Here is a 16,338-nt window from a genome sequence, read left to right on the forward strand (position 1 = left end):
ATTTGACCTGGAAATCTCCTAATTTTGAAAGGAGACACCGAGTCTATTATATTAAAAAGAAATTATCCAAGTTAATGCCTATCTAAATCATTTGTTCACTATCATGAAAAGAATATCAAAGTCATAAGGATGTCTTTATTTTATATCTCCTACTTTTGGTTGCTTGTTTTCTAAGATGCTGGAGTTAGTGATACTTTTCTTTCCAAATGAATCTAAGTTGTAACACTGAGAGAAGACTTACAGAATAAAAGAAAGAATGTCCTGATCTGAAAGGCTTTTTATGTTTTGCAATAGGGAATCTTTCACACTATAAGTATTTAAAATCCAGAGATAACTACCAATGAGAAGTTAAGAAATATTCTTTCCTTAAAATAAAGCAAAGATAATTATTATGTCTTTCCACATTTTTAACTAGAAGTTGTCAGTTATAGAAGTTTACTTAATCATTACTCCATTGTCTAAAATTTACCTGAAAACTCAGTTAAAAAAGACTTGACATTCAAGGAAACTACCAGTTGAAAAATTTCAAAATGAAGATTTATTCTGAAGAAAGTAATTTTTCCAAAATTTGTATTTTTAAACATCTGGTTGTCAATTAACTTTTCTGAAAACAGAGACCTAGGGAATCCTATTTTTCCTCAAAACCTATAAATTTAGCTCCTTGTTTGGTTTTGGCCACCAGAGGTCTCCAGTGAGAGCCCTATCTTTAGAGAAATACCATTTTAAGAATTTGACTCCTAGATACTGATTATGATGAATTATGATTTTGTTCCTTTAGGAGAACTTAAATCAAGTTTTATGTAACACTTCATTGCTTTTTTCTAGATTTGATTGCAGTAGTTATATTGTGTACTGTTTTATATCCGGATACCCGAATACCTAAGGACTGTATGAGAATGGCTTAAGTGGTTATGGAAAACTGAGCTTTACTTCTTGAATCATGGATAAACACATATTGTATCCTGTAATTGTATGTAATCTGAGACCTATTAAGTCAAATTTGAAACTCATATAGAAACTTAGTGTGACAGAAATAATTTTAATTCAGTAGTTTCTTGTTATTGTTGTTTTATGAAAATAAGGGTATCAGACAACTGTCTCCTTTCATCTCTTGAGAATATGACCAGCCTTCTCTGGTTTCAGGCTTTCTGACCATTTTTCTCTCCACTGAACTTCCTCTCCAGCTCTAATTTCACGCTGTTAACCCAAATGTCAGAAAATGGCTTCAGAGATACTGAAAACAAATCCTCAACATTTTAATTTAATGATCCAAACAATCTAGGAATTTTAGGTATCCAAGAGAGGAAAGGATGTGAAAGGAAGGAATAAAGGTTACAAAATTGGTTAACATTTATTTCCAGGCACTGTGTAAGCTAAGCACCTTAAATATATTATCTCATTTAATCCTCACAATTACCCTGTTACAATGTTAGTACTTGTTATCATTATTATTCCTATTGTTAAGAAAACTGAGCCTAAGAAAGATTTAGCAGCAGAGATTTAAATCCAGATGATTCTAAATTATTAACCCAGGCGGCCTCTTGTAGTATCAAAGGAGAAGGGAATTTTCAAGGACAGTCCCAGACTCTGGCTGATTATGGAAACATCTCCACATCTAGAGTCCCCAACTTTGTTAAGTCAAATTTTATTGCCTTATCTCTGGGTAACAGACACATATCCATGCATTTTTTTTTCTTGATTTGAGCACTTGACTCAATTTGTTTGTATCTCTAAGATTAGGAGTAAACATATATTACATCCACACACATTTTATTTAAATAAGTTTTCCACAGTGATGATGGTTACAAAGTAAGTCCTTCTGAATGGCAGTTACAATTCTGTTTGACACAATATATTGACTGTTGTTTGCTGAAAAGTCATTATAATTTTGTGTGGCATAATACATTGAGTTCTGTTTGCTTACTATACATCTATTTCCATTTCATATTGTATTTATTAGATTAATGCTTACAATTTTATCCCCACCCCTATTTTAGGGCCAGGTGGGTGACCCAGGACCCCAAGGACCATGTGGCCCTCCAGGACCAGAGGTAAAATGTTAGTTGGAAGATAATAAATTTGAAACAAAAGTCATAATAATTAAACTTGATTGTAAAACATGTTTTTATATAATAGGCTTAAGAAAGATTCTCATTAAAATTTACATCTTTGTAAATAGTTTGGACTAATTTTTTTTCTACTATAGCATCAGTGATCCCAAGGGAATAGAAAGGTATTAGCCACATTATAGTCCTGATTTCATCACAGCTGGTTTATTTGTTCACCACAACTATTAATAACACATACTTGGGGTATGAAATCAAATTTTGGGATAAAGTCCACTTAATTTTTAATATGAAATGCTTCTAATTTTTGCTGTATGCATATATTATTTGGATCTCATATTCTAGAATAAATATAGTTAAGTCTGTAGTACATTTATCAAATTTGCTTGTTTATTCTTCAGAATTTTGACTTTGGCTGAATATTTGCTGTAGAGTTTCTTTTTGTTCCCTGCAAGTTCACATAGAGCACATGTGAAATCAATTTATGATTGATTTTAAATCAATAAATCAATTTATGGAGCACCTGGGTGGCTCAATCGGTTAGGCGTCCACCTTTGACTCAGGTCATGATCCCCACATTGGGCTCCCTGCTTGAGCCTGCTTCTCCTTCTCCCTCTACTGCTCTGCCTGCTTGCGCTGTCTTACTTTCTCTGTCAAATAAATAAATAAAATCTAAAAAAAAAATCATTTCATGCATCAAAGATACATGCCACATGGAGATAAAGCTTCTAGGGGATCCCTGGGTGGCTCAGCAGTTTAGCGCCTGCCTTTGGCCTGGGGTGCGATCCTGTAGTCCTGGGATCGAGTCCCGCGTCGGGCTCCCGGCATGGAACCTGCTTCTCCCTCTTCCTGTGTCTCTGCCTCTCTCTCTCTCTCTGTGTCTATCATAAATAAATAAATCTTAAAAAAAAAAAAAGCTTCTGAAGCTCACTCTAGTTCAGAAATATAAGCCAAAAAATACATGTACATACACATATAAATACACAGACACATCTAATTCAGAATCATAGATACAGTAGTAAAGCTAAGAAAATGAATTTGGCTTCAGAATAAATCAGAGCAATGAACAGTGTCAGAGCAGTAGATGGAATTTCTAGAAATAGCACTCTACCGATGTTTTCTCCCTCTCTTGGTAAACCATAAAATCTACTTCTTACCCTGCAGCTCTTTCAGGGTTGGCTGATTTCTTCAGCAAATGCCTATTCTTACTTACTGTCTCATTTAAAAACACATTGGATATTGATAAAAAATCTAAAAAAAACTATGTTTACCTAGTTTTATTAATAAGGAGATAAAATACAGCAATATATTGATGTTCGCATTCTGGGAAGAAGGAAATTGTTTTGAGAAACTGAAGCAGTTATTAACAGATTATTAAAATAGTAACTAACACATTAATATGTTTATATCTTTTATGAGCCTGTATGCTTTTAATAATTTTTTCATAAAAACCTCCCTGGAATGAATTCTGTTTACCTGTCTTCTCATACTGAGGGTACAGAACCTAATTTGTTTTTTATTACCTTTAAAGATTATTTTTATGAACATAGATTGTTCTGTTGTAACTTTTGTTACAGATAGGATATATGCTAGGGAGTACAGTGTCACCTCCTTTTTATCTGGTTGGAATAATTTTCTTTTTTTTCCTAAAGCCAGGACAAAGGATCCATGGGCTATGTTTTTACTTACTACTTGGTCTTCCAGAGATGTTTCTTTTTTCTCTGTTGCCTTTGAGATTTTATGATTTGCAATCATCATTCAAAACATTGTCTCATTGTGTTTGATTTCTGTACTACTAATACAAGGTCCTGAGCTGACCCTTGTCAGACTAGTCTCATTCTACTTGCTTACCTGCCTTAAATGTTTTCATTGGGCCAAAGATGTAACCTGTATTCATCTAACTGGTAGAGGGTTGTTTTGGAAAAGGGGTCTAATCTAGAGAGCATAAGTTTTTTTAATCATAAAAATGTTATGTGTAGGCAGTTGCTATATATAAGGCAACACTTTTATCCAAATCCTCCTCAACATTAGACTTTTGGTAGAATTGCAGATCTAAGAATTTACAATAGTATGTTTATGATATCAAACCTGAAATTTCTACTTGTGCAGTAGATTAATTTTCTCAGATAGGGTTTTAAAAAAATATTTTTATTTATTTATTCATGAGAGACCGAGAGAGAGAGAGGCAGAGAGACACAGGCAAAGGTAGAAGCAGGCTCCATGCAGGGAGCCCGACAGGGGACTCCATCCCAGGCCTCCAGGATCACGCCCTGGGCTGAAGGTGGCGCTAAACTGCTGAGCCACCCGGGCTGCCCAGATGGGGGGTTTTATATGTTGTGTTAAATTTAGACTTTATCCTGTAGGCAGTGATCAAAGATTTTTAAGCAAGGGAATGAAATGATCAGACTTGTGTTTTCAACATACATGTGGTAGCGAGAGCAACAGTAAATGAGGAGAGAGGGAAAGGTGACAAAACTAATTAAAGGCTATTTACAAGGATAATGCAAGGCCAGGCTATAAATGATGAGGGCCTGTTACAATAAAGAAAACATGGTTTCAAGAAATAATTAGGATATACAACTCATAGCCCTTGAACCACTCAGTTCAGTTCATTTAGTTTGTGTAAGAAAGGAGTAAGAGACAATTTTAATGTTTCTTGCTTGAAGAGTTGGGTAGAATGTGGGATAACCTAAAATTAGAGAATAAAAAAAGAGAACGAAGAAGATATTTAGAGGTGTGGATAGAAATAATGTGTTGGTTTTGAATTTGTTAGGACAGCAGTGTCTGTTGGGCATAAAAGAAATTAGTCTGATCAGTGTATAAAAACTATAGGCCTGAAACTCAGGACTAGAGATAAACATTTGTAATCATCCACACAGCGGTATTAGATAAAGCAGTTGTAACAGATGAAATCATTTAAGGAGAGTATATGAAACAAGATTCAAAAATACTGCACCTGGACACTTGCCCCCAGAAGGCTACATTTCCTATTTACAATGCAATTAAGCTTAAAATTAATAATATAAGAGCCATAAGATAAACTTTGGTAACTTAAAAACATACAGAAAACAAATCACAATGGAAATTGGAAAATATTTAGAACTGGATGAGAACAAATCATTTTTTTATTGTTTATTTTTGAGAACAAATCATTATAAAAATTTGAGTGTTAGACCTAAAGCAACACCTGGGGGGAAATTCACATTTCTGTACAAAGCAAGAAAGATCAAGAATAAATAAATTGTGCATAGCACAAGTGTAGGAAATTTTTCAAAGAGAGAAGGAAGTTAAAAGAAAAGAAATAGGGTAGATTCTGTTTTCTAAGTAGGAGGCAATCACAAGAGTAAGAGGACTGTGTGTGCAGAAAGAGGGCGCTTGAGGCAATCTCTGAAGAGTAAATGGAGGAGTAGCTGGAGACTTATAAAATAATTTCTGAGTTGTATTAAGAACTCAGCTGAGATTGAAAAACCATCTTCTCAAAATATAGCCACAAAGTCCTGTACTTTTTGTTGGAACTGTATTATAAATTTGAGTCTGAACTTCCTACTGGCTGAAATAGTAAAACATGATCAGTTATATGAATCTCTTCTTCCTTGTATAAAAACACATAAATTTTTCAAAAGAAGGGCAACAGTTCATGGTATTGTGTGATTTCCATCTTTCAGTTTAGACTAATGATGTCATAATGCCAAAATACAATTCAGTAAAAGTAATCCTATTAGGGGCCAAAATGATGATACCTAGGTTTATACTTCTGTGATAGCTTTTGTTAATTATTGAGTGAGAAAAGATTGAAGTTGGTATCTGAAAAATAACCTATTTATCTCTGTGTTAATGGTCTTACTCATGTCTTCCACTCTTAAGTCCAGTGAGTATCCCTATGATCATTACTTTAAACTCTCTATCAGGCATGTTACTTATATCTGTTTCACTTAAATCTCTGGCCGTGGACTTGTCCTTTCTTTCATTTGGGATAAATTTCTCTGTCTTCTCATTTTTTCTAAGTCTCTGTGTCTGTTTCTCTGTGTTAGGAAAGTCAACTACGTCTGCTGTTTTGGAGGGTAATGGCCTTATGAAGAAGAGGTCCTGAATTGCCCTGCTGTGTGGTGTACCCTGTTCCCCAGGGTCTGGTACTTCCGAAAGTGTTTCCAGAGTATGTGTGCTTTGCTGTTTTGTCCTGACTGCTTTATCCATCAGGCCAGTCATCTGCAGAAGCTCTGTTTGCCTATTGTGAGGAGTGTTTGGTCCCTGGCCTGAATGTGGCACAGTTTTTTTTTTTTTAAGGATTTTTTATTTATTTATTCATAGAGACACAGAGTGAGAGAGAGGCAGAGACACAGGCAGAGGGAGAAGCAGGCTCCATGCAGGGAGCCCGACGTGGGACTTGATCCGGGGCCTCCAGGATCACGCCCTAGGCTGCAGGCGGCGCTAAACCGCTGCACCACCGGGGCTGTGAATGTGGCACAGTTTTAACTAGGTGTTTGTGAAATGAGACCTGTTGCCACTGCCACTGGAACTGATGCTCTGCAAACCCCCACACTGGGAGATGCAATGTGAGCAGGGGTTTGGGCTGATCTTATAGGGGAAAGGTCTGTGGGCACTGAAGCAAGCATGCCTGGGAGAGGTGATTCCACTGGAGCACAGCATGGCAGGGTTTGGTGTAAAGGTAGAGAGTACTGGACTGTGCTGGTTTCTGCAGGGCGGCCTCTACTTATACTGAGGTGCAGGGGGGTGGGGAGATGGCAGTAGCCAGTTATTTTGTTCCCAGAGGGGTCTTTCCATGAACGCTGCCTCATTGGGACACGTTCTGAGATGAGCAAATAGCCTTCGGACTGTGTGCCCCAGGCATTCTTCAGATTGTTGTTTCCACGCTGTATGTCAATGGGCTGTTTGCCTGCCTTCTCTCCAAGATCAGAGCAGTGGCCTCTGGGATCTATCCCAGACATACTTACTGACCTTTAAAACTCCAGACTTTAAGCCCTGCTGCTTGCAAGAACTCACAAAATTTGGCCCCCTCACTTTCCAAGCCATTGCTGTGGGATTCATTTTCTCTCTGTGCTCCTCTGTGTGCTAGTCTGTATCTCACCCTTCTCCACAATCGCAGCTCCCTCCCCACCACATCAGCCTTAATCCATTTCTTTCCAAAACCACATCTCTGCACTTTCTACCTTCTTTGACTTGGCCTTTTCTCTACCTTTAGTTGTGGAGTTTGTTCTGCCAGTCTTCAGGTCAATTTCTGGGGGTGTTTAGGAGGAGTTAATAGTTATCTAGTTGTATTTGCAGGACAAGGTGAGCCTAGGGTCCTTCTCCTCTGCCACCATCTTCCCTCCTTCATATCACATCTTTATCCATTCACCCATCAAATAGATTATTTTTAGATTGTTTCCATAACTTGCCTATTGTGAATAATGCAGTGAACATAGGAGTGCGTATATCTTTTTAAGTTAATTGTTATGTTTCTTCAGACGAATATCCAGAAGTAGAATTGCTTGATCATATGGTTGTTTTATTTTTAATATTTTTGAGGAAACTTGATACTGTTTTCCGAAGTGGCTGTACCAATATATGTTCTCACAAAGAGTGCACAAGCATTCTCTTTTCTTTACATTCTTGCTAACTCTTGTTATTTCTGATCCTTTTGATAATAGTCATTCTAACAGGTGTGAAGTGATACCTTATTGTGGTTTTGATTTGCATTTCTCTGCTGAGTAGTGATGTTGAATACCTTTTTCATGTACCCACTGGCCATTGTATGTCTTCTTTGGAAAAATATCTGTGCAAATCCTCTGCTCACTTTTTTTTTTTTAAAGATTTTATTTATTTATTCATGAGAGGAACAGAGAGAGAGAAGCAGAGACACAGGCAGAAGGAGAAGCAGGCTCCATGCAGGGAGCCTGACATGGGACTGGATCCTGGGTCTCTGGGATCACGCCCTCGGGTGAAGGCAGCGCTAAACTGCTGAGCCACCCAGGGCTGCCCCTCTGCCCATTTTTTAATTAGACGGTCTTTTAGTTATTGAGTGTATTTATGAGTTGCCTTTTCAATTTTCTTCTTTTATTGTTTCCCACTTATTTTAGCTTTTGTTGCCTGTGTTTTTGGTGTCTTATCCAAGGAATCATTGCCAAGACAGGAGCTTTCTGCCTGTTATCTTCTAGTAATTTTATGGCTTCAGGTTTTATATTTAAGTCTTTGATCCATTTTGAGTCAATTTTCTCGAGTGGTGTAAAATCGGGTTTTGTTTTCATTCTATTACTTGTGGATATCCAGTTTTCCCAACACAATTTATTGAAGAGACCATCTTTTCCCCATTGTGTGTTCTTGTTACCCTTGTCAAAAATTAGTTGACTGTATGTGCATGACTTTATGTCTGGGTTTTCTATTCTGTTCCATTGGTCTATAGCCAAAGCATTCCTGAGAAAGAGGAATGAACCTGGAGAAATCACATTCCCCGATTACAAGCTATATTACAAAGCTATAGTAATCAAAACAAATGAAATTTTGGTAAATTAAAGCTTTTATGTGTTACGGTACTTTGGTACCTAGGAAGTAATACTACTTTACGGTATATTTTAATATCTGGAAAGGCTATAAGTTCTCTTACCTTTTCTTTTTTAGTGCTTTCATGGCTATACTTACTTTTTACATATAAACTTTAGCATCAACATAACTAGCTTCACAAAAAAATTATCATTTTTGTTGATTTGTACTTAATGGATTAATTTAGGGAGCAGTGACATTTTTATGATATTGGATCATCCAGTCCAAGAATAATGAATACCTTTATTTGTTCAAGTCTCCTTTTATGTTTTTAAGGAATATTTTGAAGTTTTCCTCATGGAGGTTTTGTACATATAGATTTATTTTATTAAATTTGTTCTCAAGTGACTTTTGTAGCTATTGTAAATGGGATTTTTCTAACAGGTTTTTGTATAGATATGGAGATTTTTGATTTCTGAATGTTAATTTTACATCCTGGTACCTTAATAGTTTCTTATCTTTGAGTTAATTTCGCCATTGATTTTCTAAAGTTTTCTAGATATACTCTCATGTAATTTTTAAATAGAGATCTTTTTAGTTCTTCTTTCTCAGTTCTCATACCTGTAATTCAATTCTCATTCTAATGACATTGTAATACCTCCAGTACGATGTTGAAGAATTGGAAGCAGTGTTCATCTTTGCCTTGTTTCTGATCCTAATGGAAGTACTATAGTGATCACTCATGAAGTAAATTCTGGCATTAGAATTAAAATATGCTTATATTTTATCATGTAAAGAAATATTTATTAATTTCTATTGCTTGAGTGATATCTTTAGTCAGGAATGTTTGTTATATTTTGTTAAGTATTTGTTATATTTTCAACATCTATGGAGACTATTATATTTTTTTTCTTTTTAGATCTATTTGTATGGTATAGTAATGGATTTTCTATTAACTATTTTCCATATAATGGTTATTCTGTATAGTGTCTATGTATTGACTATTGCTACATAATGACTAGTTTCTGTTGCTGTTTTTAAAAAAATTCTACATGATCATGGTATATTATTTTCCTGATATAATGCTAATGCTACAAATTTTATTTATATTTTTGCATCAATAATTGTAGGTGATCTTGATCTATAATATTCTATCTTTTTTGGTACTTTGTCAAGCTTAGGTATTAGTGTTATACTTATTTCATCAAAATAATTAGGAAGTCTTCATTTTTAGTGCTCTGGAGTAATTCATGGAGCATTGGGACTATCTTATCTATTAGGTTTGGTGGAATTCCTCTGTGAAACCATCTGGAATCAATGCTTTTCTATAAGGTAGTTCCTTGATGAATTTTTCTATTGCTTCGAAAGAAATTAACCTTTTTAAGGTATCTCTAATGGGATTAGATTTGTTGAATTGTCCTTAGGAAATTGTCTGTTTCATCTAGGTTTTCAAATTTACTTCCATGTAAATCCACAAAATAGCCTCATGATTTTTAATTTTTTTGTGATTAATTGAAATGATTATTTCCCATATGCCATTACATTTTTAAAATATTTACATATGTGCTCATCCTTTTTTTTTTTTCTTGGTCAGGAAAGAAAGGTAAAATCTTATAAATTATGTATCTCTTTCTGTGAAGATGATCTGCTTATATTTCCAAATTGGAAGGGCCCCATGTGAATGCATGGGGCTATTTTTTATTTTCTTTTAATTATAAAGAAAAAGAGGGCATTTGCCAAATCAGTGATTACCAAATCAATTACCAAATATAGAAGGGCTTAGTAATCTGCTGTATTAATTATACAACTTCTGACATAGCATCTCCAACTGGGGCTGTGGTAGTCTGCAGTCTATCTCCACAATCTACCTGATGTCTGCAGGTGGTAGTCTGGTGAATTAAACAGTAGGTCTGATAGAAACCACCACCCATGCATATTTTAGATTTTTAATCTTGGCAGGGATCTCGGACATTCTCTCTACACAATATGATTGGCAGTCATCTAGATGTGATTGTCTGATCCTTAGAACCCAAAGGTCTACCTAACTATAGGAGTAGCTCTTCCTTTTAAGCTCTTCTTTTGACAATCCGGTTCTAATTATTTTTTAAAAATATTTTATTTATTTATTCATGAGAGACATAGAGAGACAGAGACACAGGCAAAGGGAGAAGCAAGTTCCACACAGGGAGCCCAATGTGGGACTCAATCCCAGGACTCTAGGATCATGACCTGAGCCAAAGGCAGATGCTTAACCACTGAGCCACCCAGGCATTTCTAATTATTTCTTTTCAACAGATCTTTTTGAGATATTCATTATATTCTTATTACTAAAAAAAAATGCTGAAGTCCATTAGCTTTGATCTTGACTTCAAGGAACTTATATTCAAGAAATCAATATTCAATTCAGATTATGTCAACACCTGCACTGTCACTATCTTTTTTCCCAGACATCAAAATTAATTATGTTTGATCAAATGAAAAATTAGAAGTCCGTTAATTCTTTAAAAGTCTAGAATTAGTTTATTCCCCAGAGAAAAGTGTAAAGTAGCGAAATAACTTGATTCCTACAGCCGCTGGTCTTCTATGTTCTTTCTCTCTTCAGCATGAATTCTTGTCCATCTCAAATAACCGGTGTTTCTTTTCCTATCAAAGGAAGACCTGATATATTTAAATGTATTTTAAATATTAATATTTAAATATATTTAAAGACCTGATAAATATATTTTACTTCAAGCAGTAAATAGCAGAACAGCTAACTTCAATACAATCCCCTTTCAAGGATATTTACATTTTAACACCAAACAGACCTGAACTTAATGCAATGAGTCTTGAATTGTAGAATTTAGGGTGCCGTTTAGTGAGCTGGGAAAGATTTTAGAAATTTTGATGCTCCTCAAATTAATCATACCGTACAAGTTGTCATCTATATTACCAATAAGACAAAACAAGACTGGCCAGTATTTCTTGCTAGTAACTTCTAGTTCAGAAACTTGCATTTTCATAAGTCAGTCTAAGCAAAGCACTCTGAAACTTTTGTTATAAATGCTGTTATTGTCATGGACGTTGAAGAGATTCTTCATCATTAAAGATCATATGAACAAATTTCACTTCAGTCTATTTTTTCAAACTGTTTTTTTTTTTTGCTTCATAATGTTTTACTTATTCTAGGCAAGTAAAATTGCTATACCAGAGAAGTAAACATATCTGTGCTTTTAGCCCTTTCCAGAATTGTAAATATTAGAGATGTCCCAAAATGCAACACATACTTTAAACATAAGATTACATTTTTTCCATGCTAGTTCTTTGCTTTTAACAAAAACATGGAAAATGCTGTACATGAATATTCTCTATTTCTTTAAGCATAGTAAGTGTCAGTTTTGAGCACCAACCCCATGCTTTCTCCCAGTTCTGGCAGCAGACTACCTTCAAATGTGGTAGTAGGATAGTTAGAATGTTTGTTGATTCAGCTGTTAGACTGGACTACTGAGATTGCCAAATCGTTGAATTTTGGATGATGTACTTGGTAAGTGGGGCCAAGTGTTGACTACAAAAATGAGCTGACACCACCAATCACAGAGATACCAGAATGGCCAAGCAGTGGGTCCTTTTTTTTTCTACCAAGGTGGTCTTCACTAGAGACAAATAGCAAAGTTCATTTGGAGAGTCTGCTCATATCAAGCAAAGGCATGCCTCTAAATGCCCATTTTAACACCATAGTGAACCTAACTTGAATAAGCCAGCCTACATAAGATCTACATAGATCTTAGTCCAGTTGGGTTCCCTTTACTTAAACCAGTTACTTCTTCATTATCTTTCATCCCTTGGATTTGGTTGAGTAATTTGATGTTTTTAGTTGTTACTCAAAACCTGGTGCTGAAAGAAAATATGATTAAATCAGTCAATAACAAATCATTTCTTTAGTTCCTACTGTGTACAAAGCTATGCCTAGTAAACACTATAGGATATCCACAAAACTAACATATTGTCCATAATTTAAGGCAATTTATAGCAAATTAGGAAAAATCAAGATATATACACATACTGTTAGATAATCTTAAAGGCATCATGTAAGAAATAAGTAGTTACTATAGGTCATTATTAGTAGAGAAAGATTACCATGAGATGGAGGAATTAGGGAAGGATTTAAGGAAAAGGTGGATCTTGAATTACGTTGTTGATGAATAAATGGCAGGGCATTCCAGGTGGGGTAAATCATATGCACAGATCCTAGACATCTAGCTGATATTCATAATGGGTTTAAAAAACAGTAAATAAAATGGACTAGCTGACAGATTCCTGGTATAGATAAGGTTGTAAAACTAGGTTGGTGTCAGATTGCATAAGGTCTTTGATTCCAAGTGATATCAACACAGAGGCTTCAGTAGCTAGGTAGTCAAGCCTAATATTACAATTGTTGCATTGTGAAAAAATATGGAACCTGCCCCCGATCTCCCAAATGAACAAGCTGAATTTTTATTGACTTGCCTGGTTTCTGCCCATAGTGCTCACAAATTTCTGTCCTTTCATACTCACTGTAGGTGGGAGTCTCCATAACAGTTGAATGTAAGGGGGCATACTCTTCTACCTATCCAGAATGAATCTTTGTACTATTTGTTGCTATTACTAATAGTACTTAGTACCATTGTTCTATTGAGGTAGACCTGAGTTTGCTCACTAGATTGATGAAGAAATCTTCCCACCCAGAGGAGAGTTAGCAACAATGAAGACAACTGTCTTTGAAGATATTTCCTGCTCCTAGTACTTGGCCTATAGCCATCTCCTCTAATTCCTCCTTTTAGCAGGCAGCAAAGTAGAGGATCATTTATTGCCTGGTTGACCATGCAATTTGGTTAACATGTTCACTGCCTATTCCCATGGACTTTCCTCAAATCTCATTAATCATCTCATAAGGCCCTCATACTTCCTCTTTTTTTTTATTTTTTTATTTTTTTTATTTTATTTATTTATGATAGGCACACAGTGAGAGAGAGAGAGAGGAAGAGACACAGGCAGACGGAGAAGCAGGCTCCATGCACCAGGAGCCTGACGTGGGATTCGATCCCGAGTCTCCAGGATCGCGCCCTGGGCCAAAGGCAGGCGCCAAACCGCTGCGCCACCCATGGATCCCTCATACTTCCTCTTTAAAGGAAAGCTGTGTCTCCATCAGTATCCCATTCTTATCACCAGAATTGTCAGAGACTATAAAGGATCTGAAATTTTATCCTATTTCCAAGCCAGCAAGTTAGCCTGATAGTTTCACAGATTTTGTTAGAAGATGCAAGACTTCTGGGACAGAGACAAAAGACAGTTTATTTTTCTTAATAGCCATTTCCAGAGTAAAACCATTTTTGCCATGATTCACGGAGCCTTACTTTTCATGGGATGATGTGAAGAGGGCTAGATGACATTTGCATATTGCAATGGTTGTATTACATAAGAGTAACTTTGAACTTAGGAAACAATCTTTTATAATGGTTAGTGACAAAAAAAATAATAATGTGTTCCAGAAAGAGATTATTATATGGACAGTAAGCATTCCTGCCTTTTGCTACAGAGGGAGACACTATGGCCATCTTTTCTATATAGAATTCTCTGAAAAGACAGGCTGGAATGATGCATAGTCGGTATCTCATTTGTATAATGTACTGAAATGCAAGAGACTATGGAGAATTGTATGCCAGCAGCATGTTAAGTTAAATATTAGAGGTATAAAGATGGATAAGATATATTCATTTTCCTCTATGAGCTCACATTTTATTGGAAAAAAAGAAACTCTTAATTACAATATAGAGTCATTGGTACTGTATGGCTATATTAGAGTTCTGTATGAATATAAAGGAACAAGCTACTGATTCTGTCTAAGGGGAACCATGAAAAGCTTCACAGATTATGTTATATTTGAGTTGGCAACAAATTATATGATGGAACCTGGAGCAGGAAGTGAAAGAAGACTTCCAAGAAGTATGATTGCTTGAGCAAAGACTTAAAGAAATAGCAGTTTTCAAATGGAAACAGAGGGAAAGGGTATTCCAGCACAGATATATGAGGAAGCTAGGTATATTTAAAAAACTGCAAATAATTCAATGTTTTAGTCAAGCCTGTTTCCATTAAAAATGACAAAACGTACCTCAAATAGTCTTAAGCCAAACTCAGGATTGGCTGATGTAATCAAGAAGTCCAGCAATGCATGTGCCTAGAGATTTGGCTGGGTACAAGAGTTTGATTAATATAATCAAGACACTCACCATCTCTTAGCCTTACTGTTGGCTTGAGTCACAGGAACACAGTGTGGAAAAGGTGGCCATTAGCAATTCTAGGCAGTCTTAGCAAAAAGAAAGCATTCTTCTCTCTTTATAGCTCTAGCAAAAATTCTAAGGTGGATTCCAGCCAATCTGGCTTGGATTACATGATCATCTTTAAATCAATTACAGTCATCATGGGATTGGAGTACTGTAATTGGCAAGATTTGGATCATTTACTCACCCCTGGAAATTGGGATTGGGACCAGAACCACATGGGCTACAAATTGGGGAAGAGTAATTTTTCAAAGAGCTGGTGAGCAGATAAAAAAGAAGATGCCTTCTACATCTTTGATGCCCAGTATCTACATATACCATTCTTCCCACTTATACATTTTTTTGTTTTTTTTTTTTGTTTTTTTTTTTCATATTAAAGGGCAGAGGGGAGAGGGAAAGCAGAGGGAGAGATAATGCCAAGCAGGCTCCACACCCAGCATGGAGTTCAATGCAGGGCTCAATCTCACCACCCTGAGATCAAAACCAAGAGTTGGATGCCTAACCAACGGAGCTACCCAGGTGCCCCCAGTTTTTAAAATGCCTCTGGTAACAGAGTACAGTCACCCACACAGCTGAAAATATACTCTCCCTTCTCCAAAAGAAGATAACCCAGTGTATTGATCAGTTATTGCTTGTAGCTCCAAGGCCAGGTTTTTGGAATAAAGTGCGTTCTTTTTAGTGAGGCTAAATATAAGTCTGAATCTCAGATAATCAGTATGGTTTTAGAAACAAAACAAAATAGCCACAATATTCATTCCATTTGGAGAAACGAGAATAGGATTTCCCAGCCCTGTAGCTGTGCACTTAAAACAAAAGTAGGCAATGGATATATGTCAGTTCCTCATAACAATATAAATCAACTTTTTAGGGATCCCTGGGTGGCGCAGCTGTTTAGCGCCTGTGTTCAGCCCAGGGTGCGATCCTGGAGACCCGGGATCAAGTCCCACGTCGGGCTCCCGGTGCATGGAGCCTGCTTCTCCCTCTGCCTGTGTCTCTACCTCTCTTTCTCTGTGTGTGACTATCATAAATAAATAAAAATTAAAAAAAAAAGATGTCAATATAAATCAACTTTTTAAATCATCTAACATTCCCACTCCTTGCCACAAACCTACACACACTGAAAAAGGGAGAATCTGAGATAGAGTCTCCGGAATACACATTGTATGGTACCAGGGAATATTTTGTTCTCTAGTGTATGTTGAATGCCAAGAGCATATAAGAATTCTAAATGAGTCAAATATATATACATGGAGTACCTAAAATGATACTTACCCAAAGGTGAGTATCAAATCATAGTCCTGTTATTACCTCCAAAATAATTTGAAATCTGAACTTCCCGATTTTTATGTAGGGACAAGTTTTCTAAGGGTCTTCAAATGGTTGCAAATATTGTCTAGAGCAGTGGTTATCTAAAACATGTAATAAACTATATATATTTAAATTGTATAATTTGATAATTTTCGACATATGTATAACTTATTAAACCATCACTAAAATCA

The 16,338-nt window shown here is 36.0% G+C and overlaps 1 protein-coding gene across 7 annotated transcripts in view; it reads left to right on the forward strand.

Annotated features, from left to right (window-relative positions):
- Positions 1-16,338, forward strand: part of COL24A1 (collagen type XXIV alpha 1 chain) — a 388,183-nt gene that overhangs the window by 110,127 nt on the left and 261,718 nt on the right. For all 7 annotated transcript variants that reach the window (XR_005987020.1, XM_041750763.1, XM_041750767.1 and 4 more), the window contains one exon: positions 1,998-2,051. Coding sequence is in view for 6 of the 7 variants with exons in the window: in XM_041750763.1 (XP_041606697.1) it covers positions 1,998-2,051 (54 nt within the window). In the remaining variant the exon portion in view is untranslated. The remainder of the gene's footprint in view (positions 1-1,997; positions 2,052-16,338) is intronic.

The sequence above is a fragment of the Vulpes lagopus genome, chromosome 3 (genome assembly GCF_018345385.1).
Source record: "Vulpes lagopus strain Blue_001 chromosome 3, ASM1834538v1, whole genome shotgun sequence".
NCBI lineage: Eukaryota > Metazoa > Chordata > Mammalia > Carnivora > Canidae > Vulpes > Vulpes lagopus.